This window comes from Molossus molossus, unplaced genomic scaffold, assembly GCF_014108415.1.
Source record: "Molossus molossus isolate mMolMol1 unplaced genomic scaffold, mMolMol1.p scaffold_m16_p_16, whole genome shotgun sequence".
Classification (NCBI taxonomy): Eukaryota; Metazoa; Chordata; class Mammalia; order Chiroptera; family Molossidae; genus Molossus; species Molossus molossus.
In genome coordinates, this window is record NW_023425351.1 from 29,288,948 (window position 1) to 29,314,647 (window position 25,700).

The 25,700-nt window shown below is 44.6% G+C and overlaps 1 protein-coding gene across 1 annotated transcript; it reads left to right on the plus strand.

Annotated features, from left to right (window-relative positions):
* Window positions 1-25,416, plus strand: RDH10 (retinol dehydrogenase 10). Its single transcript, XM_036264366.1, has 6 exons — window positions 1-526; window positions 2,146-2,381; window positions 21,917-22,015; window positions 23,360-23,505; window positions 24,912-25,043; window positions 25,137-25,416. The coding sequence occupies exons 1-6, from the start codon at window positions 238-240 to the stop codon at window positions 25,258-25,260; spliced, it is 1,026 nt and encodes a 341-aa protein (XP_036120259.1). The 5' UTR covers window positions 1-237; the 3' UTR covers window positions 25,261-25,416.
* Window positions 25,417-25,700: the final 284 nt, after the last annotated feature.

Genomic DNA, 25,700 nt, shown 5'->3' on the forward strand with positions numbered 1-25,700 from the left:
GCAGGAGGCGCCGAGCCGGGCAGCCGCCGCAGCAGGCACAGCCCGGGGCCACCGCGTCGAGCCCGGGCAGGAGTGGCCCCGCGCGCTCCAGCAGGGCAGGCACCTCGGGGGCGGGCGCGGAGCGCAGCCTTCTAGTCCCGGCCGCTCTGACAAACGCCCCGGGGCGGGGAGCCGGACTGCCGGCGCGGGGCGGGCGCGGGCGCGGGCGCTGGGCTCGTGCGGCCCCCGGGCGTCGCGATGAACATCGTGGTGGAGTTCTTCGTGGTCACTTTCAAAGTGCTCTGGGCGTTCGTGCTGGCCGCGGCGCGCTGGCTGGTGCGGCCCAAGGAGAAGAGCGTGGCGGGCCAGGTGTGCCTGATCACCGGCGCCGGCAGCGGCCTGGGCCGCCTCTTCGCGCTTGAGTTTGCCCGGCGCCGCGCGCTGCTGGTGCTCTGGGACATCAACACCCAGAGCAACGAGGAGACGGCGGGCATGGTGCGCCACATCTACCGCGACCTGGAGGCGGCGGACGCCGCGGCGCTGCAAGGTAACTCGGACCTGCGCGCGAGCATTGTTGAGTCAAGCCCCTCCCCGCCCCCGCTCCCACCTGGGAGGGCCCCACAACCCCACTGTCATGGTCAGCCAGTCTCTCGAGGAAGAGAATCCACATACACACACACCCCGCCACAGCCTGTGAGTGTACCCCCCCATAAAGGAGCACGATCACCTCTGTTTTAGAAGGGGGAAGTGTGCCAAACCCTTGTCTTAACGGAGGTCCTGTCTCTTTGAGGACGACTGGGGGGTGGGGGGGTGGTTTAAAATCCTCTGAGGACAGGGAAGGTGGAGGGAACTCGTTCCACAAGTTTGAATCCTAAAGAAATGCCTCCATCGCCTTTGCGATGGGAAACTTGTCTGGGAAGTTGTACTCAGAGTAGACGGATGCATGCATGTACGTAGGTTGATGTGGTCTGAACCTCTTAGACGAGGGCAGCACTGATTTCACTATACTTGAATCACGAGAAAATAAGTACATTGTTTCACCAGAGAGAAGTAAGTACTTTAGTTACATACTTAGCCTGATTGAAAGATGCACTGCCTCTTAAGACAAAGTGCGTGAAGGATTTAAGCTTTTTTGTAAATTTATTTCATGTTTTTTGGTAATGTCAGGAAATATGCATTTTTGTTTATTTATCAACTGACCTGAATCTGAAACTTAAAAAAAAAAATCAAAGTGGAGATCATAACCAACCATAAGTATTGGTCCAGGAAATTTAATAATCATTCTTGCTTTTTGAGAAAAATTTTCATTTCCAGGGAAAACAGTGAACTATACAGAGATTAATTTGGGCACCACCCCTCCCCTATATTGATCATTTGTCACCAAAATTATTGGCACCTGCCAGTTAGGTCAGAAAATCAAAGGTTTAAAACGTCGTATTTTCAACCCTGGTGCGGAGGGCAGCAAATACAAATTTTTGTGCTCCCTGCCAAAACCTAAGAGATAAAGGTACTCATTTTCCAAGAAAGAGATTTCAGTTCTTAAATTGAATTCTTGTGTGATGAAATGGCACTTTTACGTGTGAACTTGATTTATGTAAGGGTGCAATGCCAGTTAGAACACACCAGTGCGACCTCCAATTTTCATGAGAAACTCTACATACATTTCCTGGCTTTGGATGAATTCAGATTATTAATTACAGTTTTGATTTGTGAGGCTTGAAGTGAGTTTCCATTTTGAGGATGCTCATACTGAAGAGTAAAAACCACTTCTAGCCACTGTTCCCTGAAAAAGAGGAGTGTATAGTTTGTGTATTTGGGGGGAGGAATGTTACTCTCTGGGCTGAGATCAGTGCTTTCCAGGTGTCTTTAGCCCCAGGAAGCTGATCCCATGAGGTCTGACTTGCATTGGGCTTGTCACAGTTACATGATTTTCCCCTCAGCAAAGTTTTCCAGCAAATTGCTGTAATTCCCCAAGACTTGTAGGAGAGGAAGGCAGCTGTAAGTTTGGTCACTGGCAAAGTCTCACAGTGTTAGAAATTTGAAGCTCACTGTAGTATTTTTGTTTTGTGTGATCTTTGTCCTACTGATTGCCATGTGACTCACGTTTTGCATCACCCTCCCTTCTCTGTTCCATTTTTTCCCCCTCATCTGGACTTCTGAGAACAGCTGGGAATGGTGAAGAAGAAATTCTACCCCACTGTAATCTGCAGGTTTTCACCTACACCTGTGATGTGGGGAAGAGGGAGAATGTCTACCTGACGGCCGAAAGGGTCCGCAAGGAGGTTGGCGAGGTCTCAGTCCTGGTCAATAATGCCGGCGTGGTCTCTGGGCATCACCTCCTGGAATGTCCTGATGAGCTCATTGAGAGAACCATGATGGTCAATTGCCACGCACACTTCTGGGTAAATATAAACATCCTTATTTTCATTTCTGGGCCCTCCTCAAGGAGAAGCTTGGGAAGGAGAGAAGCTTCAGTACCAGCCTGAACGCCACCTGTGCACTCTCACGACAAAGCTTCCTTCTAACTCACTATTCCCCATGGTGAATTACATCGTACACTATTAAATAGCTGTTTGCTTTTCCCCCAATTCAGTATTTCTTGAGAGGGTAAAGGACTGAACATTTTGAACTAGTTTGAAAGACTGCCATAAAAATAACAAGAGGAAGCATAAAATTCTGGATTTGTTTATTTTACTTTCTGTTGAGTTTGTAAAACATCGGTTGTTCTTATGAATTCCTAAAGTCAGAGTTTAGGCTTCCAAATCACTGCTCAGCCACATTTTGGGAAGTGCCAGAGATTCTGAGATCAGCATTTGTGGTCCATTGGGAGTGGTCAGGCCACCCTGGCAGCACTTAACATCCATGGACCATCGCAGGGTCTATGGCATTGTCCTTTTGAAGTAGTCTGAGCTTGAGGATGCCTTTCTGAGAACAGAAGTCACCATGATAGCACCACAGAGTCGCTATGGAGGGGCAGGAAGATTATGAGATCTGGTGGACCAGGGACCTAAGCCATAGCTTCTGGATGATGGTTAGAACATCATCTAAGGATGAGAGGGAGGGCTTTCTACTGCTCTGGGGGCAAAACGAACCCACTGTTTCAGCTTAACTGATTCAATAATGCTAGGTGTGAAGCCCTCCCTTATAACTGTTCATGACCCACTTTCTGCTTTTCCTCCTCCATAGTATTTCCCCTTTACTTTTGTAGACAGATGGGATCCAATAATGAAAGGATAAGGAGAAAGGGTGGTGTGTGTGTTTCCCATAGGCGGATTAGCCTTCTAATCGAACACAACAAAGAACTGTTTCTCCTAAATAGGTCACATTAAACCTCATTACTTTTTTAGCAACTGCTTAAAAACTTAATCTAGCTTTAGAAGTACTTATTTAAATGTTGCTTGAATAATGTTCCTTGAACATCAAACCATTTCTCTGATCCTAGAGGAAGCCTATGTTTCATTTTCAAACATGAGCTTTATTCACTTCATTTCCAAACCCTTAGAAATGAACGTATAAACGACACGCGTTAACTCCTGTCATGTTTTAAAGGAGGGAGGTGATTACCAGATACCGTTCGGGGGACTCAGGTGTGCTTGTGTGTGTGTGTAGGTGTGTGAGTGTGTGTTGTGTGCAGTGGGGGTGGGGAATAGGTGAAAGTCCTTGCTGCCACGGGGTCCACGAGAACAGGTGGCAAATGACATGAGTGGGTCAGACAAGTGAAGGCCAGTACAACCGAACAAAGTGGTCATTACAGGTTATCCAGAATTTTGTGTGTTTATAATTCTGAGTAAAGTAATCACAATTTGAAATAAAAGACATACATAAATTACAAGTAGACTATAGTTTTCAGACTTGAAGAATGGTAAGTGTGAAGCTGCCGTAGAAACTTGAGTTGATTTCAAGTAGCTTTCATCTTTAAACAGATACTCAGCCATCAGTAGGCTAGTTATGAACCACAGATATCAAAACTGGTTTTTTCCGATAACCTTTGACTGAGATGATGCTCAGCGTCCGAACTATAGACATTTACCTACACAAGATACTCTAAAGTTTAACCACCTTGCCTACTTTCTCTGCATGATTGTTTTGCTGAATTGTAAAAGTTCAAATGCAGTCAGGTTTTTAAAGAAATCCATATGATCTGCAGTTAAAAATACCTATAAGAGGAAAACAGCTCCTCTTCTGTAAATATCTTGTGAAATGAGAGCTAATTTAGTGTGTTAAGCACAGAAAATCCATAGCTTCAGCTTTGAAAATGCACATCAATTAATATTCTGTACCTTAAACATTAGGCTATTTTCTATCCTAAGGACAAAATTCAGTCAGATCTCCAATAGCAAAATTATTGTAGAGCTGAATCTAGACAGCAAGAAGAAACAAACCACCTTCCCAGAGGCCTTTGAGATGTTGCTTAAGTACACAATTTAGGGAGTTCTTGGAAGCCTTGACGGTAATGACGTCACTTCATATTAAAATATGGGAGGCTCCTGAATTCTCCAGCTGTTTTTCCCCAAGCATCTAAACTCAAGAATTATTTTCAATATTGAGTCAGAAAATTCATTTTTGAGTTGGAATTTTTAACCTCTTGCCGAGACTTCGAAACCTTTTTAAGAAGTTGAGATTTAGTAACTAAAATGTAAAAGAAGACTTGCTATAATTTTTATAGTGATTTGGGGAGGGGGGTGTTTATATGGCCTAAGGGCCACATGAATTCAGCTTCCCTGCCATAGTCATCTTCGGGGAAAAGGTTCATGGTAACTGTTCAGAGATGTCCAGTGTTGGCCTGTGCTGTTCCCCTTCCAGAAAATAACCAGTGTGTCCTTTGACTGTATCCGGGTCGGGAAAAGAAGTTGCCCCAGCTTGGCGGGTGTGGCTTAGTGGTTGAGCACCGACCCATGCACCAAGAGGTCGCTGGTTTGATTCCTGGTCAGGGCACATGCCCAGGTTGTGGGCCCAGTGAGGGGCATTCAGGGGCAGCCAGTTGATGTTCTCTCTCATTGATGTTTCTCTCTCCCTCTCCCTTCCTCTCTCTCTAAAATCAATAAAGAAAAAAAAATTAAAAAAAGAAGTTGCCCCAAACGTTTTAGAAAGTAGATCAGCTGAGCAAAGACTTGTTCAGTCATTTGAACAGATCATCTTGAGCCAGACTCATAAAATAATCAGTAGTATGCAGTCCTGACCCAGAGTTAAAGTCATATGCAGGCAAATAGAAAACCACGTGGGTCATGGGGGCGTCCACCAAAAAGCTGTGGATGCTGCTACTTCCAAACCATTCCTAACCCTGCCTGGAGGGCCCTCCCCAACTCCATCTACCTCTGAAGGCCTAGCTCAAGTTCTTTCTATAACCTTCCCTCCCTACTCCAGCCCTTTCCTGGAATTTTTGCATATTAGAGCTGCAAGGGTCCTTAGAGATTATCTTGTCCATTACAAAACCTCTTGTTTTGTAATAAAGCTGCAGTGAAATGACTTGACGAAGCCTTTTCACTTCTTGCCGCAGCCTGTCAACATTCCCATCCTTTGGTGCACAGTATGTGTTCCTTGGTGTAACATTTTATACTTTGCTCTGAAATCCCAAAATAGATGGCAAGCTGTCTGAAGGCAGTTTATTATATGCGTCTATTTATTTTTCCCCGCCTGGCACAGAACTCTACTCATAAGGCACTCAATAAATGTTTGATAATAAAGGCGAGGCTTCTGCTTAAATATTTAGAAGATCACCTATTCAGAGAACGCTCACATGGGTCTGTCTTCTGAAGTTTCAAAAGGTAAGCATTATGCTGGACTAATTCAAGCTGGGGAAGATTGATGAGATTTCCCAGTGGAGCTGGCTCACATTCGTTATTGTTTGTGTCTCCTTTTGTTTTCCGACACAATTTTTCCATTCTCCCTGCCCCACCTGTATGCTCATTTTTACTATAATGCATTAAGTCTGCTCAGTGGTGCGAGGCTAGCAACTTTGAGAAGGCTGGTGTGGATATACCAATGAGTCGAGCTTAAGTTGAATATCCGGCCACCATTCCTATTTCCCAATGACCAGGCCTGAAGGAGAGGACTTCTCTAACTTTCCTGCTTCTTACTATTTCCATGCACATTGGTGGTTTTCACAGTCCTTGGCACTATTCTGCCCAGCCCTCCAGTCTGCTGTGATCCTTCATCCTCCAGTATTCTTCCATCACCAGTCTCCTAGGGACCTTCTCTTGGTCACCAGTCAAGAAGCGATAGATTTGGGGCAGGTTCTAGTCAGCATGCTCCGTTGCGCACCATCCACAGTGAAGACAAGCCCATGGAGAATGTATGCAGTACAATACAATGCGTTTTGTCTGCCATAATCGCAGGTACCATCTTAGTTAGGCTTTATTTTGGTGAGAAGCAAAAGCTTGAAAATGCCTCCCTAGTCTACTTTGAAATATGGAAAGTTGGCCTCCATACAGGAACTGCAAACTCATGTTTTCCCCAAAACATTAACATGGCTTCGCTTGTTATTTTTTACGAGGAGTAGAAGAACCTCAGCTTACCATCTCTCAAAGGTAGTTTATCTGTAGGTCCTTCTGGACCAAAGACCTGCATCTGGCCTTTCTGCGTGAGCAGCACATTGATCCCTGATTAACCAAAAGGGGGAAGCAAAAGCATTTAACTGTAGGCCTTTTATGTTCTGGAGAAATTTTGCATCGCAAAGGACTCAATCTGTCAAATAGCTAGTCGGTAATTTACTTCTATTGATATGGTAGTCAGACAAGATAATTGGTAGTTAATTAATAGACCACTTAACTTAAAAGGTTTCACAGTTTTAAAATACTAATTACTGAATTAGGCATTTATCTATATCCAAATGTCTAAAGTCTATTTAGTTAAAATCCATCCAGGAAAAGTAAAAGCCCACCAGTAGATCTGAGTAATGTAGCACTTAAAGACATTAGTACCTAATATCTCATGAATGGTGCCTAATCATTAATGTTCAAGTTTTTTGTGATTTATTAGTTTTTAATCTCCAATACTGTAATCCTCTGTTCTCTGGTTGGAGAAACCTAGTTTTGTCCAGGCCTCTTAGATTTAGAGTTTTTAAAAATTATTTCTAAAGTATGTATATAAAACTATATAACCAATGTCTCCTACTCCAATCCATAATATTAAGAATTGTTAGACTATATATTTTATAGAGCATCGTTGTTTTCCTGTCTTAGGATAACTAAAAACTTACAAATCAAGGCCTCTTTTAAAGTCTGTACTAGTACTACTAACTGCCTTCTGTTAATAAATAAATATATGCATAAAAATAAAATATTTGAGCTTTAGAGATAAAAAGACTTTGTGTCTTGAACTGAACTATAAATTGACATGGAGTAAGCATATTTTTCTTATTAATTCTTGTGGTCACAGTTTAAAAACTGAGTGAAACACCTCTTTAAAATGTTTTTATTGATTTTTTTTTTTTTTTTTAGAGACAGAAAAAGAGAGAGAGGGAGAGAGAGAGAAACGTCGATGTGAGAGAAACATCCATCGGCTTCCACACGCCTCCATTGGCAATCAGGCCTCAACCCGGGTATGTGCCCTGACCAGGAATCAAACCAGGACCTCTCAGTCCATGGGATGGTGATGCTCAATCCACTGAGTCACACCAGCCAGGCTAAAACATCTCTTTGGATAGCAACTATTTGGGTACCTGGGACTGTGTACCTAACAAAGGCATTTCATAGCCTTCTTTCCTAACACAAAATAAGATCATATGCTCATTGAACTTTAAGTCTCTATATTTGATATATTACATGCTGAACCCATGCCTTTTGCTACTAGAAATCAACATCTATGACATCATAAAAGGTCGCTTTACATAACTGGTGTGAGAAGGGAACCATCCTATAAAAATCTTTCCTGCATCTTTGATACATGTTCTCATCTGTGTCTGGTTATCTCAGTTGGTTAGAAGATATTACCAAGAAAACCAGTGTCATAGGGAAAATAGCAGTGCCCCCCCTTAATTGCCAAATCCAATGTGTAGCTTGATCTTTCTGTAGAATGTGACCCTGTTGACCATCTCTTTGAAACTTCATACTTTAGCTTCCATGATAAGCCCTGTTTCTCCTGCTTCTCTTGTTGTCAATCCTCTTATCCTCCCTGCCTCTGAAATGTAATGACTCTTCAGTACTGCATGCTCAGACCTCTTGCTGTGCACTTCTAACTGGGTGATCTGTTCAGCAGCTTCAACTCTGATTTCTGTAGCAGTTTTCAAGTTCACACAACTGTCTTGTCTGTTCAACACATTTTCTAACATCCGCAAGTCTCAACATTGAACTACCTCCTTTTTGCCCCTTCTTGAATTCCCAGGCATGTCCAGTACCAGACGTGGAGACGCCAGCAGTATCTTTAATTGGCCGTGCCGCACACATGCACAGGTCACCCAGTCCTGACTGCTCTGTTGCTTCCATATGCTTTGATCTCTCCTTTCCACCTCTGTCTCTACCTTAGTGCTTCCATCGCCTCTTGCATTGGGAATAGTCTCCCAATGTCTTTTTCTGTTTCCAGCCATTGCTCTCCAACCTAGGGTTATCTAAGCCCACTTGAATTTGTGATATGCCTGCTTGAAGGTTATGCTGACTGGAACCTACCCCAAACCCTTGCGTGACCATTTTGTTCACAGCATGAAGGCCAGGTTCATTAGCACCACTGCTTAGACCTCCCCAAGCTGCCTTCTAGCTCATCCCTTATATATCCCCGGGTTTGCCCTAAACAGGTCCAGCGGGGCTGTTCCCCGAAAGAACCCTGGCCACTCAGCTGTTCTGCCATTTGAGTCCTGTCTTACTGGGAGACAAAGTTAAATAGTTCAGACAAAATGTATCCACTACTCCTGGGAAAGAAAAAACACAATCAAAACATTTTCATGTTGTCTAACTAGTATCTATATATTAAGGGGCAGTCCTTGTAGAATCATCTCAAATTTCTGGTTCAGGGAATGGCCCTCTCTTATTGGATTATGTGCTATTTATCTCATTTCTGAAAGCAAAGTTGGTATTTGTTTTTTCTCCCTGGTTATTTGTACATCCATGGCTTTAGTCATCATCTAACAAGGTAGAAAATTAATCTATGGAACGTGTCAAGTGGAAGCATTATTTGACCTGTGCTAATGTTAATAGTAATTGAATATCTTTTCCCAAAAGACTGAATGGACATTGCCCAGTGGAATCCTCGCCCACTCCCCGCAGGACCGGGTCCCTGGAGCCTGGAGAAGAGCTACAAACCCAACGGCTAAATGCTTAACTGCCCACATTCTCTCAGTTTATTCTCTTTTAATTTGTTTTAACCTTAATCGTTCTTCAGATTTGAATTGACTTTAGTAACTTGGCTGTTCTCTTAAGATGTGGCAATCAGAAAATTCCTGTCAAGGGATCTTAACCTCACTTGGGAGTTAGGGTGCATTTTTTAAATAGGAAACCCCTTTTTATTTAAGTTTGCCTTGAATTAAGAGAGATTAATAGCAGACTCATCTAAAATGTCTATCTTTCGGAAACTGCAATGTCACAAGTACCCAGTTTGCCTCTGACTAATCCAGGTAGCTGCCTATGTGGGCGGGTGTGCAGATGGTCTCGTGTGTTTGCTCGGCTTGGAATGCCCAGTGGGTAGTAAATGCAGGCACTCGTGACTAGGGTGCAGTTACCCCCCTGGACTTGGAAGAGCCTTTTCCAACCTGTGTTAAGTTCTCAATACCCAGGATGTTTGGGGACCCCCAAATTATACTATGCTGAAATTCCACTAGGGGGCGTACTGGCAGGGGGGATTTGTATCTTATTTCCTTCTACACACAACCAGTCATTTTCCCAATTAAAGGGGCCTTTTGTAGCTAATCTTTGAAGTATGACAAACTCTTATAGTCCTTAAGAAACGGGAAACTATTCTCTGCCTCCACTGAATGGGTTAAACCCAATGTTTTGAGCCTGTTACCCCAGGGATCAGATAAAAATGTGTTAAATCTCTCTTGGTTTAACTAGTGATTTCTATCTCAAGTTACTATCATAGTTAGCTAGTCAAAAAACAAACCCCTCTTATAGTTTCATTTCCATTAGCTGACCTGAAACTCCTTCCAGGCCCAGACACCTTGTGAGCATGACTGGAATAACTCAGAGGATGGGATCTTTTCATTCTTTCTTTGAGAATATCTATAGACAGTTGAAGCATAGGAGGGCAGCCTGAAGGGTCCTCCCTGTGTTGTGACCTGCGCTCTGCTAAGAGACCTCTGTTCAGAGTGGAGGTTGTCGTAACACAGCCTTAGCGTCCACCCTGACCGCCGGCAGCTCCGGTTGCCTGGATCTCGGGTTTACAAGGCTTGAGCTGTCTCGCCCTGGAGGAGATGCTTTCAACGCGGAATGCTAACACCTTTCACTTGATCTTACTCAGCACGGCCCATTCCTGAATTCCTTTTTCTTTTTCACTTTATTTGTCAATTCTCTTAAAACTCAAGTTCACACCTGTCAGAGACCATTTTCCTAAATGCTCTGAAAGTAAAATTAAGTGAACCAAGGGGAAAAATTCAGTACCCTCTCATAATGATCATAAAACTTTCAACACTTCAGCAAATGCTGCTAGAACATTTAACAAGTAAGGGCAATTACGGCGGCAACCTTGAGTGCTGTCAAATTAGCCCAACTGACAAGCCACTTACAACGACTTCACGTTTGGAGACAAAACATGACTTGGTCTGTGAGACTTTCAAAGATCACACAAAACTGCGACAGGCGGCACGGGTGTTAACACTGTGAACGTTGGCGATTTGGGGTTTGGGGACACCACAGTGCTTCTCATCTGCTGCTTGCATAAAATTTGAATTTCTTGCTTTTCCTTCAAATAGCTACACTGGAATTTTTAAATATTAACATGGTTCAGCTTCGTAGTGGTGGTGTAAACGGTGGAGCTCAAAGTACACTTCCCAAATCAGTGTAACTCGGAAAATATTTGTGGTATAATTTGTGTAAGCACATGGGTATTTTGAGAACAAATGAAACTCAAAATTCAAAGCCTGAATTTTCCCACCTGCAAATTGTAATTCACGTACTGCCCCCTACTGATTTTGCACGGATTTTTTTAAAGCAAGGTAGTTCTACAGTCTCTTGGGAAAGAGCAAACAGCAGGTATAAAAAGTAGTTCTGTACTAACTGTTAGTATTTTTACATTTGCTGGACACCTCTCTGTCAGGCGTTGTAATTTATATTTTAAAACAGTTGTTTTCTGGTTCTAGTAAAACAGGACTAAAGCAAAGGGCGTTATGGGAACATGCTTGGGTGTTTCCCAGCACCATCTAGGGTTCTGGAGCAAAAGGTGTCTAAACAAGGGCTCAGCCATGTGTTTTGAGGTTGCTTCTAGTGGTCAGGATGGGTTTTTGCCGGAAGTGTGGTCTGGCGCTGCCTGGACGGCAGGGAGGCCTGGAGCCATACATAGTAAGAACCAGGAGTTGTAGGAACTTGAAAAAACAACATAACCAAAAATAGATAGCACTTATAACCAAAATAGCCTATAAATAGATGCTTAATGAGCCTTGTGCGCACTTACTGTACTTTTATGTGGCACTTAAATTTTACAAAGCCTTTTCATGCACACTCTTCTGAATTAAGTAGAGCTTATCCCCATTTTTATGGAGGAGGAAACAAACCAAGACAGGTTATGGGACTTGCCTCAGGTCACCCCGGGGGAAAGAAGAAGCAAGGACCCAGACCCTAACCCTAGGGCTTTAGTTTGGGACCTGTACAAAGTGTAGCGAGTCCTTACCAATGTCAGTAGGGTCTGTGACTTTTAGCAAAACGACCTGTAATGAAACCAACTTTGCTACAGGCTAATAGATATAAACAAGAGTTAAGTTCCTAGGGCATCTCATCAATGTTAAGGAATCAACATTGAATGAATCAGCGTTATTCCAGGACCTGCGGTACTTACCTGGGCTACATGTTCAAAGCAACTGGATTTGCCTGTGAGTCACTCATGCTTTTGTCCCGTGGTATAATCTAAGAATCCACCTTCAAATGTTGATTTTCTTTTATTAGCATGGTGAGTTTAGCAATGGCTAATTAACTCCAGCTTAATGTCCCCAGAAAAAATTGCTCCATAAATTATAAAAGCATGCAAAAATTGTAGGCTAAAGAACAAATACCACACTCGAATTTTATTACCAAAGCCCAGTGTTTTTCTGTGCCTCTTCTGTACTTTTCATCAAGAGCAGGCTAGTGCATCTTCGCTCACCCAGCTTCCTTTTTCTTCCCCCACACGCGCGTCAGCGTTGACAAACTGAACACACAGAGCAGTAAATGAGCAGGCCCTTCTACAGGACTGGCTGAACCAAGTCCTATAAATACCTGGTACTGAAATGTCATTAACAGCCTGGTTTTAGCTTCATTTTACTTTTAAGCTTATTATCTCCTGAAAAATGTAAAACTTTTATGCTGTTACATAATAATCTTGTGGAATCAGAATTCCCGGTAACTCTAAGCTTTGCCTTTGAAATGCTAATTATGGTTTTCCAAAATTGTGCTGTTTTGGCCTACTGATGGTGTCCAAACTCACTGCATCTGATTGTTAATGGGGTCATTTCTTCTTAGGTAGGGTTTTCTCCCAGGCGTGCCCAAGCGTAACAGCTTCGGAAAGGTAAATGTGAACAATGACACAGAGAAACGCTGAGGCCAGAATGTTCTGGATTTCCCTTCTGGAAGGTTGGGCCTTGGAAGCCTCTGGATGACAGGAATGATGTTGAGAGAAGGTGGTGGGTAGTGGAGAAGGGGCTTTCCCCACCCCTGAAGCCCTGGTTCGAAGAACACAGGCGGGATAGAGAGCAGAGAAATCAGTCTGCCTGTTTGGCTAAATTTGTAGAAGTTGCTCTGAAGCCACGTGAGGTTTGGCGCAGACAGATTGTCTGGTTCACACTAGAACTCGGTGCTCAGATGGCCGCACGTTAGACCAGCAGACTCGGGCCCCTCCCTGACCTGGGCTAGAGTCTGTGATTGACTCAGGTGATCAGTGCACATCAGAGTTTGAGGAGGAACTGTTCTTGAATACTTATTCTCCTTCCCACTTTCTCAGTATTCTCCTCGCCCCTTTCCCCGAGTTAGTCGGCCCTTTAGGAATCTTGGTCCTAGGAAGATGGCAGGCTGTGCACTCTGGGGCCCCCCTCGTGGAGGTTCAATCCTTTGATTTGGGTTCGAGTCCAGCATCTAAAAGGAAAGAGTCCAGGAGCTTCCTTGTCGGTGCTCCCCTTGGTTGTGGTGCCCAGGATGGAGCTTCCAAAGCCAGAAGCATCATGGCACCAGCATGGCACAGAGCCAGGCCGTGCACTGGAGAGCTCCTGTCTCCCCCAGGACCAAGTGGCTGTCCGGAATAAGTTAATGGGGCGGCGGGGGGGAGGGACCTCACCATTGTGCACCCCTTCTCCACTCCTGGACCCTGACGTGTTGCTGGCACTATTGTCCTTCGAAGATATTTATTAATTTAGCAGCGGAGTGGTGGTTTGAAGATATTGACATAAAAATGAAAAGTGATGGGCTTTTGAGCCCAATTTTAAGTTGTGATATTTTTTAAGCCCAGACTGTCTTTCAAACCTAGAAAAATGTCGTAACAATGTGAGAATTAGAGCTGAGAAAAAGCACTGCTGGGCCATAAGGGACTGGACCTGCTACTGTGTGTGTTCCTCTTAGAGACGGGTCGGGGCTCTTCCCCCTTGGGCATTTGGCAACATCTAAAGACGTTTCTGCTGGTCAGCCCTGGTGGGGTGTCACTGATCCAGTGGGGGGAAGCCAGGGATGCTGCTCACATCCTGCAAGGCACAGGGCAGCTCCTCCATGACAGAGTCACCAGCCCAAGTGTCGGCGGTGCTGGGATTGAGATCCTCTTCTAGAAACACTGGTTCTCAGACTTGGCTCCCCCTTGGAATCACCCGGGACTCATGCCTGAGTCTCTCCCTGGTCTAAACAGCCTGGGCTGCAGCCCAGCCTCAGAAGTAAGACCTCCCTGACGTGATCCCATGTGTAGCAAAGTTTGAGAACTACTGATCTATAGAAAAGCTGGTTCCTACAATCCTTATATTTATTTAACATGTCTAGTACAATATAGGTACTTGATAGACCCTCATACATAGTGAGTATTTTCTGAGTTGTGATAATGCATGCTTGAGAATAAAATAAATTTTCAGGTGTAACCTTTTGATTATATTTTTTTTATTTAGGTTAAGATTTTAATTGTTTTAAAAGGACTTCACAGTAAGCAAACTAGAAAGCAGAGAAGAATTTGAGCTATGTCCACATATGAAACACAAGGGGGTGATGGAAGGTGATCATGGGGACATGATGGGCTGGCTGTTGGAGGGGGGGGGGTCCTGCACCTCGGCCGGCCTGAGCGGTGGCCGAGCCTGCTGACATGTCCATGCCTCATGGAAGTGGTTACAGTCATCAGAGCAGAACGGAGCCTCTGCCCTTTGGAAGATCTGTCTTTATTACAGTGTCTGAGATGTGATTCGAGTTTGGGCAAAGCAAGGGATTAATGACAACCTGTTGTTCAGCCAACGATTTGGCTGCAATTTTGTGGGTTATTCTCATTATTCTATAAAGAGTTATTAAATGGGGGTGAGGGCTGAGCTTGAGGGAGATCCTGGAACATTCCTTTGATCATCTAGGACTCAGTCAGGGGGAGGGTCAGGGAAAACAGCCTTTCAGAAACAGTGCTCAGCATTCATAGTTTCTCTTAACACACTGAGCGTCCATGGGCTGAAGGAAAATGCAGGAAAGTGGTTATTTTACAGATAATTTGTAATTTTTTAAATGCAGAAGAGGCATGAATTCGGGTTAGGTTATTTTAAGGCACAGGCGTGACCACATTGACATGTTTGATGAACAGATATTTTTCCTGCTCGCCAGATGCTGGAGCTAATGGAGGAGACCTCACTGAGTCATTTACAAGAGTCTACGCAAGTCATACCTCAGTGTTACAACTTGTATTTTAGAAGTGTGGTTGGATTCGAAGAAAGAATTATTGGATATAAGTCATCGTAACATATTTGAGCTAAGAAACTTGGAGATCTCCTTTGCATGTTACAAATGAGTTAAGTTGAGAGAGGTCGAGGTTAAGCAATAGGCAGTCGGGACCTCCTCTCTGGTTCTGCGGAGAAGCTCTAAAATGCCGGGGATGCTGCTGTCTGAGCCTCCGCCTCAGGCTAGGTGAGTTCCATGCCTCAACAGTGGGAAGGCGAGTTAATGAAGCACTTATTTTTGCTGAATGACTCGTGGTGTCATCGTCGAGGTGTTCATTTGAAAGGCCTCGCTCCTTTATTGGCTTCTTGGTTGCAGGGCAGCTGTAGGAGTGGGCTTGCGTGTGTGTGTTCAGGGTTAACTGCTGATGCCTGCCAATGGGGAGCTAACCCTGCAGCCTCGATTCAGTCATAAAAAGGACAGGAGATGGTATGAGTCGATGATTACAACATCTTGTTTCTCCTCTGTTGCTAAAGACAGGACATTTTGTGTCCATCTGAGATTGTGATGAACATTTTGTTGGGACATGGTAGTTCATGCTTCGGTCATACAGCCCTGTCAGCCCAGTCTTGGGGCTCTGTCGCACAGTTTGACCCTTTCTGTTTACAAACACACCGAAGTAGGAAAGAAAAGAAAAAAAAAGCCGGGCTCCAAATGCATGAACTTCAGAATGTGTGCTGTCGACTGCATCTAGGATTCTTCAAGTCAGGCCCTGGCCAGTTTGGCTCAGCTGGTAGAGCCTTGACCCGAGGACCGAAGAGTGTCAGGTTCGATTCCTGGTCAATGGCATGACCTTCGGTTGCAGGATTCCCCAGCCCTGGTTGGGGTCATGTGAGAGGGAACTAATCGATGTCTGTCTCTCACATTGATGTCTCTCTCTCTCTCTCTCTCTCTCTCTCTCTCCCCCCTTTCCTCCCTCCCACTCTATCTAAAAATCCTCGGGTGAGGATTAAAATAATAATAATAATTAAAATACTTCAGGTCAGTATATTAGTAGCAAACATAGATTAGGGTTTGACTTCCTAATTGAAGATAATTATGTAATGAAAATTTCCAAGTAGCATTTTTTGTGTCAAAGTGAAATGTCTAAAGTTTGTGGTCAGTATATTCATTAAGCAGATATCTGCAAGTCTACAGCACGAAGAGTATTTATTTAGCCAAATGCTCCTTTCCCAGGTTAGGTGGGAGGTCGGTCATCATTTTTTAGTCTCTGAGCACACTAATGACTTATTCTATTATCCTTTGTAACACAGTCCACTGTATTTTCAGCACCTTCAATAGTTTGTGCTGTTGAACCATAGTTTTCCAGGAGCAGGGCCTGAGTTTTCAGAGAAGAATGCCACCAGAGGTCATTTGAACCTTGTAAATAGCCGTGTGGTCCCTTGTGATCCTGACAAAGATCAGTTACTCCAGTAGCGACATAGACAGGAGAAGGAAGACCCCAGGGAGCGCTGTGGGACCCCTTGGAGGGGTGGACACCCTAAGGATGTCCCGTTAGATGGTCTGTGTTCAGTGGAGTCTTGATCGTATTATTTCTAGTTGTATATATTGCTGTTATTTGGAGATTCTGAAAACCCTTCAATGTACTTCAGAAAATATAAGTGCTGATGGTGTTAATCTTCCATCGTAATATGATTCATGGTCTCCGAAGTAAATGTACTCTGTTTCTTGGATATTCAAATGAGAGATAAACACTGCAAAACGATTCTTTTAAAACATGCCTTTTCTTGAACTGACCACAGAGTAGTTGTAAAAATGCACAGAAACCCAGAGTATGGCCTTTTCCTGCTGAGAGAAACTGACTGGTTCCCCCTTGCGCCCCTTAACTCGAATTCCTTACAAACAAGGAGAGCACACTCTGAGCGTTTCTCTGCACCTTTAAAACGTCATCGGTCTCGAAGTTCCAGAAGCCAGACTGCCGGATGCCACATTTCTTCACGTGCTCTTTGGTTTCACTTTGGGCGGATCTGTCCTGACAGTGCCGCCGCAGGCTTGGGCTGCAGTCTGTCATTAAAGGCACCAGGAATGGTCCCGGCGGCTGGAACTCTTGGAGGTTAATTTGGCGTAAACCTAACATTCAAAGATTTCTCGAGATATGACATGTCATGTCCATGTCCAGTCACACTTCTGTTCAAGAAGTTCTTGTTTACTTTATAAATATGGCCTTTACGGTTATCTTTCAAAGCGCCTGGTGCTTTGAAGAGGACCCCTGAGGAGCTGTAGAGATACTAGACTTGCTAAGTAGGTTCCGTAGGAATGTCAGTATCCATGTGAATGTCCCTTTTCCTTCTGTTTTCTTTTAAGTCGCATAGCAGCCCTGTCAGCTGGTGGCAGACTGTGGTTTTGGAGTCTTGTGGTGCATGTTAATCATGGGTAATCAGAGGTATATCTCCACACTTTTTAGCCAGGGGCCATTATTAGTTTTCTTTTTTGCAGGTAAGATAATCCCTAGGTCCATTCCACCTCTATATTCTCTCACTGAACAGACCAATTAGCGTACTTTGGTTGCTGACTTCGAGCCCCTCGAGATCAAGAGTAAACCCTGTTTTCCTGATGAGAAGCTGGGTATCCTTCTCTTTCTTAGACATTTGAGTGAGTAAGAAGACATAACGCTGGAGTGTACTTCTCTGACTTAGGTTAAGCGTCTAGCCAACCTTGCCAACCACCACTGGCACCAGCCAACTCTGTACTTCCTTTCGAGATCTCTTTACCTGGTGCTAGCTCCCAATGCAGGTAATTGTCCTCACAGTGGTGCTGAGTGAGCTGTCCAGGCCACCCCACTCAGATTCACCGATGGTGGCACAGCCGTGAATTTATACCTAAGCCATCTGGGTGTGCGCTTCAGATTTGTCCTTTCTGTTCTGCTAACGACTCTTTGAGACAAAGTGAAAGATCATGAACCTGAGCTTGAACTGACTGGTGTCATGGCAACTAGCACTTCACCTTTCACTGGTCCCCATCTCATACATGCTACAGTATTTGTGCACATTAATAATTCATTGCAAGTGCCAGATTTCTGTGTGCTGTCAGACAGTGTCAGGGACAGAACATGCTGTGCTATCTCAGATGTCATCTACCAGGCTGTTGAGGGCAAGAGTCATTAGAAAAGAAAGCTAGTCAGAGGGCTTGGGGAAATTCCTGAAAGTGGGGTGCATTCTAGCCACTGATTTATAGCATTTTTCTTGTAAAGTCAGGGATAGAATCCGTGCTGATCAAAGTTTATTTGGTAATGTGCTCCAGACGTAAGGCAGGAGCTTGGTTGTGGAAATAGCCCACGAGCAGTAATTGCTCGTCTCCATTCAAGGCAGCAAAGAAAATGATTAACAGCCTTGGTGCTCGGTCACGTGGGTCAGGCTCCCGCGTGAGCCCTGCAAACTCTGGGTTAGAAGAAACCCGAGTGGTCCCTCTGTGAAGGCTCTCGTCCCAGGCTGGCCTTGCCTGGCGCACAGTAGGAGCTGAGCGCTTGACACCAGCTCTGGAAGACGAGCAGTCTGGGCTCCGAGGCCCCACTTCCCTCAGTGCCTTGCTTTCCCCACGCTGTTTGTAGTCGTCGTGGTAATGATAGTATCAGACCTATAATTGGTAAGCCTTTCTAAATAAAAATACAGGCTCTTGTCTTAGAATGAGAAGTGCAAATAGCACATTGGGATTTCATTCATAAAGAAGCCAGCTCTGTCCCCGATTAGGCAAGAAAGCACACGTTTTAAACAAAACACTGATCTTACACTACTTTTTAAACTACCTTTCTCTCTCAAAAGAAAGTTTCAGATTAAAACACACCTGTGTCACACTTTACTAGCTACTTAAAGTGAAGGATATTTCCCTGAAAACTAGGTTTGTAATGCACAATTAATTGCAAAAAGAAATTGCCACTTAGCCATGTTTGGACACTTTTGTTTCTCTTTTTCTCTGTCCCTTTTTCCTTTAAATACAGCTTCAGTGTCTCTCCAATCTACTCTGCAGAGGGTATAGGGGAAGAAGCCGAAATGACGTGTGTGTGTGTGTGTGTGTGTGTGTGTGACTATGCAGCCATAAGACCCTGCTTTCTAGGTGGTGATCTGATTTTACACAGCTGGGTTCTGGTGAGTGTAAGTTCTGCACGGAGAACAGAAAGAGACCCACTGCCATTCATCCATCACTGAGCAGCTCAGAACACAGACCCCGCATGCAGTAGACATTCAAGAAACACTTGTTGAATCAGTCAGTGCCTCCAGACTAATTTCTGAGGAGGGGACATTCATCAGTTTCAGAAACTTGCAACAAATTAAACTTTAAAACTCACTAGGAATTTGTTAATCTTCTATCACCTACTTTTATGTGGTGCTGGGACCTGGATTAGTCATTTAACACCTGCAGGCAACAGTGGGGCACATGAACACGGGAAGTTGTTAGAGCCACCCCGCTCGGTGTCTGTGTGTTTCTAGTGGGGGCCAGCCACCAGCTAGAGTTAGAGGGGACCCTGGCCACTGATCACAGTCAGCGCTCCGACTTGTTGGGTCACCAAGTAGCATATTCTTACTGGGATTTTATACTGTGTAATTTCTTGGGATTTAACATTGAATTCTTATGCTTAAGAACTTAAAATAGCCCTGGCCAGTTTGGCTCGGCAGTTAAGAGCATCAGCCCGCAGACCAGAGAGTCCCGGGTTCGGTTCCCACTAGGGGCACGTACCTCGGTTGAGGTTTGTCCCCGGCCCTGGTAGGGTCGTGTGGGCGGCAGCCACTCGATGTGTCTCTCTCACATCGCTGTCTCTCTCTCTTCATCCCTCTCTCTCTCCCACTTTATCTGAAGATAAATGCAAAAAGTGTCCTCAGGTGAGGATAAAAAAAAAAAAAGAACTTAAAAATAGGGCCCCACATACTAAATCTATCCTTGTCTTTCAAGACTAAGCAAGTACTTAATACTTAAAAATGATTCCTGGATAACATCAAGAATAAATTTTATACTTTTAAACTAATCTGGAGACAGTTAATCATAACCAGATACTTAAAAGAACACTTATAAACTTGCTTATTTAAGGATAGGTTTTCTAGTTTAGATTGGCATACAGAAGCCTCTTTGTGATGTTACTTTACTGCAGTTCTGTGATATGATGGCTCTGTGTCAGCGACAGAGCCTCAAGGTGAGCCTGTAATGACCTTAAGTACCACAGCTTGCCTTTTTTGGCTATCAAGCAGACCATAATCATAATCACTATCATAATTATTCCCGCTCACTGCTACAAAGAAATAAAATCAAGCTGAGGTGTGTGTCTGCCCTACACCCAGCATTGCGGCAGGTCTGTGAGGTGTGAGAGGGTCCTGATCCCTTTCTCCCTCGATGCCTGTCGCGGCGTAGAAATCCTCCTCCACGGCTCAGGGCATCTTATCTTCCCGCTTAGTCTGGGGCAGGCGGACAGCTTAAAACAATCGAAATAGCATGAAACACATATATGTTATGGTGAATGGTACCAACTGTATGTCTTAGAGAAATATGGACAAGTGAGACAAATAATAATTAGATAAAGGCTTAACATTAACACCCTGACTGCTTCCGATGGAGCAGTATCGGGAAACTCCAGTGACACGGACACTCTGGAAGCATAAGGGTCTGTGTAAATCTGATGGATTTTACACTGAAGTACACTGGAGGGCCTTGGGGGTAGATTGTCGGAGAAGAGGTCATGGGTGAGACCTGACAGGTGAGAATAAGCGTGACGTAGGTGACAACAGTGAGGAGGCCCGGACAAATGGGGTCTGAGTTGGGGGGTGAGGGTGTCACATGCTGGTTTGGAGTCAGACCAGGGAAGACCTTCGGACATGTCACCAAGAGTCATCTATCTGGCAGTTGTAGGTATCATGGTTTGGAACATGGAAAAACTTCAAAATTGATGGAATGACTGCTTTTGATCTTGTACATGCAAAAGTTATCATAACAAATTATTTATGCAGAAATTCAGTGACCACTTAGCCAGGAAATCCTCTGAGAAGGGAATGTAGCTCTTCTTAAAGTCCATTGTGTGGCATTTGGGTTTTTTAACTTTATAAATCTTGGGAAGCTGTGTTGGCAGTGGGCTATAACTCACCAGCAGACAGATTGCTCTTTGCTGCTTTCTTTTAAGAAGCAGGTTATAAAACTGTTGGGAGCCTAGTAGAGTAGTTCATAGATCATCTTAAGCAATTTGAAGTAATTTTTAAAAAACACAGCCTTGCATCTTGAAGGCAATCAAGCTAGAGGGAGAAGGGGATTTAGTGAGTAAGAAATCAGTGCCGCCTGAGTCCACGGTCCTGGAATCTGCCACGTGTCCTGCTGCACCGGGTAGCCACTCACCTCCCCACACGGAAAAGTCACTTCCCAGCACACCCCACAGTGCAGTGCAGCCATTGAGAAGTTTTTGTCATTGCAGTTAGCATTGTGACCCAGTTTTCATTAAAATAATTCTGTGCTTTTACCTAGGTCTTGATACTTACTAAAGTACTTTCCCTCCTATTAGTACATGTTGGCAATAAAGGTTTGCATGCTGGAAGAAGATGCAGGGGCATCCCCTTCATTCATGAGTTTATCACTGTTGAGATGTATCTATTAGGTAAACATTAACACCAGGCATCTGTGTGTGAGAGGCTGGAGGCCCCTCACAGACCATGAGAGCTGCACTCAAGTGTCACGAGCAGACAGAGATCTGTGACCTGGGAGTCGTTTAGATTAGCAGATAACTATCACTTGAAAGGTGATAGAGAGCCTTATACTGATGGCTTTCTTTTCATCTGGACATTGTCCCCAAAGGTCTTGTGTTACAATCTTGTTGGCGATGGGTCATAGGCCCGCCACGCCAGCGACACAGTGCGAAGTGAACCAGACTCTGAGGATCCTCTTCGGTGAATGTAAAGCTTTGTTCTGTGATGCTGGGTTGAGTTTTAGATGCAACACCGTGTGTCGGTTCTGAAGGCTGCATCTCACCTTTCTTTCAGACCACAAAGGCTTTTCTTCCTACGATGCTGGAGATTAATCATGGCCATATTGTGACGGTTGCGAGTTCCTTGGGCTTGTTCAGTACTGCTGGAGTTGAGGTTTGTCAAATGTGCAGCATTTCCTGCATTTGAGTAATTGTTTTCTCTCGTGACAAGTACCCCCAAATCCTAAGCAGCATCCCTGCTGCCCGGACACTCCTGCAAGCCCTCCACCTGGGTGTCCCAGGCCCCCTCTTAAGATGGGACAGCAGCAGGAGAGAAGGCGCTGGGCCGGTCCTCAGTGGCCCTGTGCCCACCAGCAGTCTTATTTGATGGTGGGAGACACGGGGTCAGAATGAAGCGTGGAAGGCAGGGGCAGTGTTACAGGGAGCAGATAAATGAGGCCAAAGGTTGACCTTCTGCTTGGGTCAACTTGCCCAAAGTGAGCTGTCTAGTGTCAGCTCATCAGACGATGGTTATGGCAGATGTGGAACTGGCCTTAATCAAACGCTATTCTTCACCTGCTCAAATGTCACAGTCTGTGTGTGTCTGTTCTGCTGTCCCACGGGTGCCTGTGGCTTCACTGAATGCAGCACCCCGTGCAGATACGCGAAAGGACACAGGACAGGTGGCTTCCACACTTCACGTGGCCATTCCTAAATCTAAAGTTGGGTGATGGAGAACTTTTTTATTTTAATCCTCACCCAAGGACATTTTTGCATTTATCTTCAGATAGAGCAGGAGCGAGAAAGGGAGGAAGAGAGAGAGAGAAACATCGACGTGAGAGACACTTTGAGTGGCTGCCACCCACACAACCCCAATGGGGGCTGGGGACAAACTGCAACCGAGGTGCGTGCCCTTAGTGGGAACTGAACCCAGGACTCTCCGGTCTGCCAGCCGACGCTCTTAACCGCTGAGCCAAACCGGCCAGGGTAGAACTTTCTTTTTATACCATGTTTCCTTAGTTTACGTTCACAAGTTATAGTTATCATTTTTATTTGTATTTCACTCTAAAAAGAAAATCAGATCATAACAACTTAGAACCTAAGCTAGACGCACCTTTTTCTCCTAGCATTGATGTGCACTAACCGTTTTTTAGTTTCCTTTGTGGAAAAAGAGACCATTTGTAAACTTTCCAGACACTTCAGCGTGAACCTCTCTCCATGTTTAACTCCATCTCGCTGGCTTTCACAGTCCTTTGTGGTCACTTCCCCAAGTAAAATGATACTTCGTTGATGTGGCAAAAAGTGTTCATGTGTTTTTGCTGTTGCTTTGAAAGTGTTATTTCTGCACTGAACCACATCAGATATGTCTTTTAAAATGCTTTCCTTTTCTCTGCTTAGTCACCTGTAGCCTTTTGTAGCAAACATGTAACTAGAGTAACAGGCCAGGGAGAAGCCAGGGTTTGGTCCGGGATCTGTGCGTGTACTTAACACTGTTGTCCTCCTGTCTCCCTCCAACCAGGATTACTGTGCCAGCAAGTTTGGAGCCGTGGGTTTCCATGAATCCCTGAGCCACGAGTTAAAGGCTGCTGAAAAGGATGGAATTAAAACAACGCTGGTTTGCCCGTACCTGGTAGACACTGGCATGTTCAGAGGCTGCCGGATCAGGTCTGTGAAAACCTATCTTATTGCTGATAAAAAGCTGTTTTAGAAATCAATTTTGCATATCGGGAGAATACATGAAATTGGATCCTCAAACAGAGCTTTGCACTTGGACTGTCATTTGACAGTTAACCTGTAGTTTCCACTGGTCCAAGGCTTTGTAAAATTGAGGTAAGATTCAGGCAAGGATCTGGTAAGATCCACACTGGTGTCACCTTGCAGAAGTCAGTCTAGAAGCATCTGGCAGAATATGGCTTCCCCACACCTTCAAGGAGAAAACAAAGATCCCAGGATTTCCCTTGGAGGCCCCCTCTTTCGGAGGTGCTTTGTTCCTTACTACCAGGGGTGGAATATCAGTGTCAGAGGAGACACACTCCAGACTGGGGAGCTTCTTTTCTGCAGAGAGTGTATGTAGCTAGATTCACTACAGAAGGAGAAAAAATGACTCGGTTTACTAGAAGTGAAATGAAATACCCACCCACTTTGAAAGGAGGCCTATGGGAATATGAATGTCAAGTCACATCTGACTTGAGCTTAGCAGAATAAACACCTTCATGAGTCATTAAGAGGGTGCTGATGAAGACACGCTTACTCTGAGATCTTTGCTACGATAAGTTTGGGGGCAAAGGGAGATAACCTGAACCCGGCCAAGCAGTGAAGTAGGTGGAAGGTGCTGAGTCCCTGCAGTCTCTTTTTGCCGTGTGTGTGTGTGTGTGTGTGTGTGTGTGTGTGTGTGTGGTTTTCCCTCATACATGTTAGGAATCAGTTGCTTAGGGTCTGAGGAGATGTTTCCTATTTAGCATCACAGTAGGTGTCCAAAGCTGTGGTGAGACAAAAGTGAAAGGAATAAATTATATCATTAGGCGATTTCAACCTGTAACTTATTGAATTCAGCTGAAAGTAGATGTCTCAATGCACAGCAGGACAGGCAGGTCAGAGAGCCCAATGGAGATGCCCCAGCCCCCCTGCTCAGCCCCGGGGAAGTATGGAGCCCACGTACCTCCCTCCGGTGCTGTGCAGTGTTTACACCCCGCACTGTGAACTGCACTGAATACCAGAAGTTTGGCATTTTGTTTGGGGTTAGTGTTTGTTATGTCAAACACCCTTTCCTTTTTATGTTAAAAGAAAAAAATAGAAAAATAATTTGAAATACCTTTTAAGGCATTTTTAAAACTTGACTCACTTTTCAGAAAAGCAGACCAATTCTGCTTTAAAAAAAAAAACGAAGCTTGTTTTCCAGGCTATGCCTGTTTGTAATAGGAAAATTTAGAAAATATTTAAAAGTACAACGAAGTAAACAAAACGGACCCACAATCTTGCCACTCAAATAACAGCACTGTTAATGTTGTGATACATATGTTCGGCCTATTGTGTGTTCATTCTTAATTGCATTTTAATGATACAACTTTCAGGAAGGAGATCGAGCCTTTTCTGCCCCCTCTGAAGCCCGATTACTGCGTGCAGCAGGCCATGAGGGCCATCCTCACTGACCAGCCCATGATCTGCACCCCCCGCCTCATGTACATCGTGACTTTCATGAAGAGGTAACTGAGGGGTCCCTCCGGGCGCCGTCCTTCCAGCGCCCCCCTGACTTGGTGCTGGGTCCCGTTTGCTAACAGCTGTGCTTTCCCTCCCAGCATCCTCCCTTTCGAAGCCGTCGTGTGCATGTACCGGTTCCTCGGGGCGGACAAGTGTATGTACCCCTTTATTGCTCAAAGAAAACAAGCCACAAACAATAATGAAGCGAAAAACGGCATCTAAGAGTCTTTTGGTATGGAATGCCATTGCTCTCGGAAGACGATCGAGATGGTCCGGTTCATCCACATCAGCATTACTAACATCCTCGGGATTCTAGATTCGTGTGGACTTTTTTTTTTATTAATCAACTTTTTAAAAAATAATAAAATGTAAATTAACTGACTAGAGTACTTGGAAAACGCGATCAGCAAAAGTGAGGTCAAGTTGTCACCAGTGGGGGTAAGGGGGTCCTTTTTAGGCAGAACCCTAAAACCAATGAATTATTTCAGACAAGCACTGTGTGACGTCTCCAGGCTACCGGTATTTTTTTAATGAGCAGAAAGTCTAGAGATGATAACTACAGTGTGTTTCACGTGTGTGGTGTTTCTTCATTCCGGGGTTTTTAATTCTTGCCATTAAACTCTAGCCAGGTGACACCCTTGCACCTCAAGGACCAACAGCGC

Excerpts from the sequence above, each read along its gene's own strand:
- RDH10 (XM_036264366.1), top strand. The coding sequence starts at position 238 with ATGAACATCGTGGTGGAGTTCTTCGTGGTCACTTTCAAAGTGCTCTGG. Across the intron at positions 23,506-24,911 it reads TTCAGAGGCTGCCGGATCAG|GAAGGAGATCGAGCCTTTTC; the intron begins GTCTGTGAAAAC and ends TACAACTTTCAG. Across the intron at positions 25,044-25,136 it reads ATCGTGACTTTCATGAAGAG|CATCCTCCCTTTCGAAGCCG; the intron begins GTAACTGAGGGG and ends TTTCCCTCCCAG.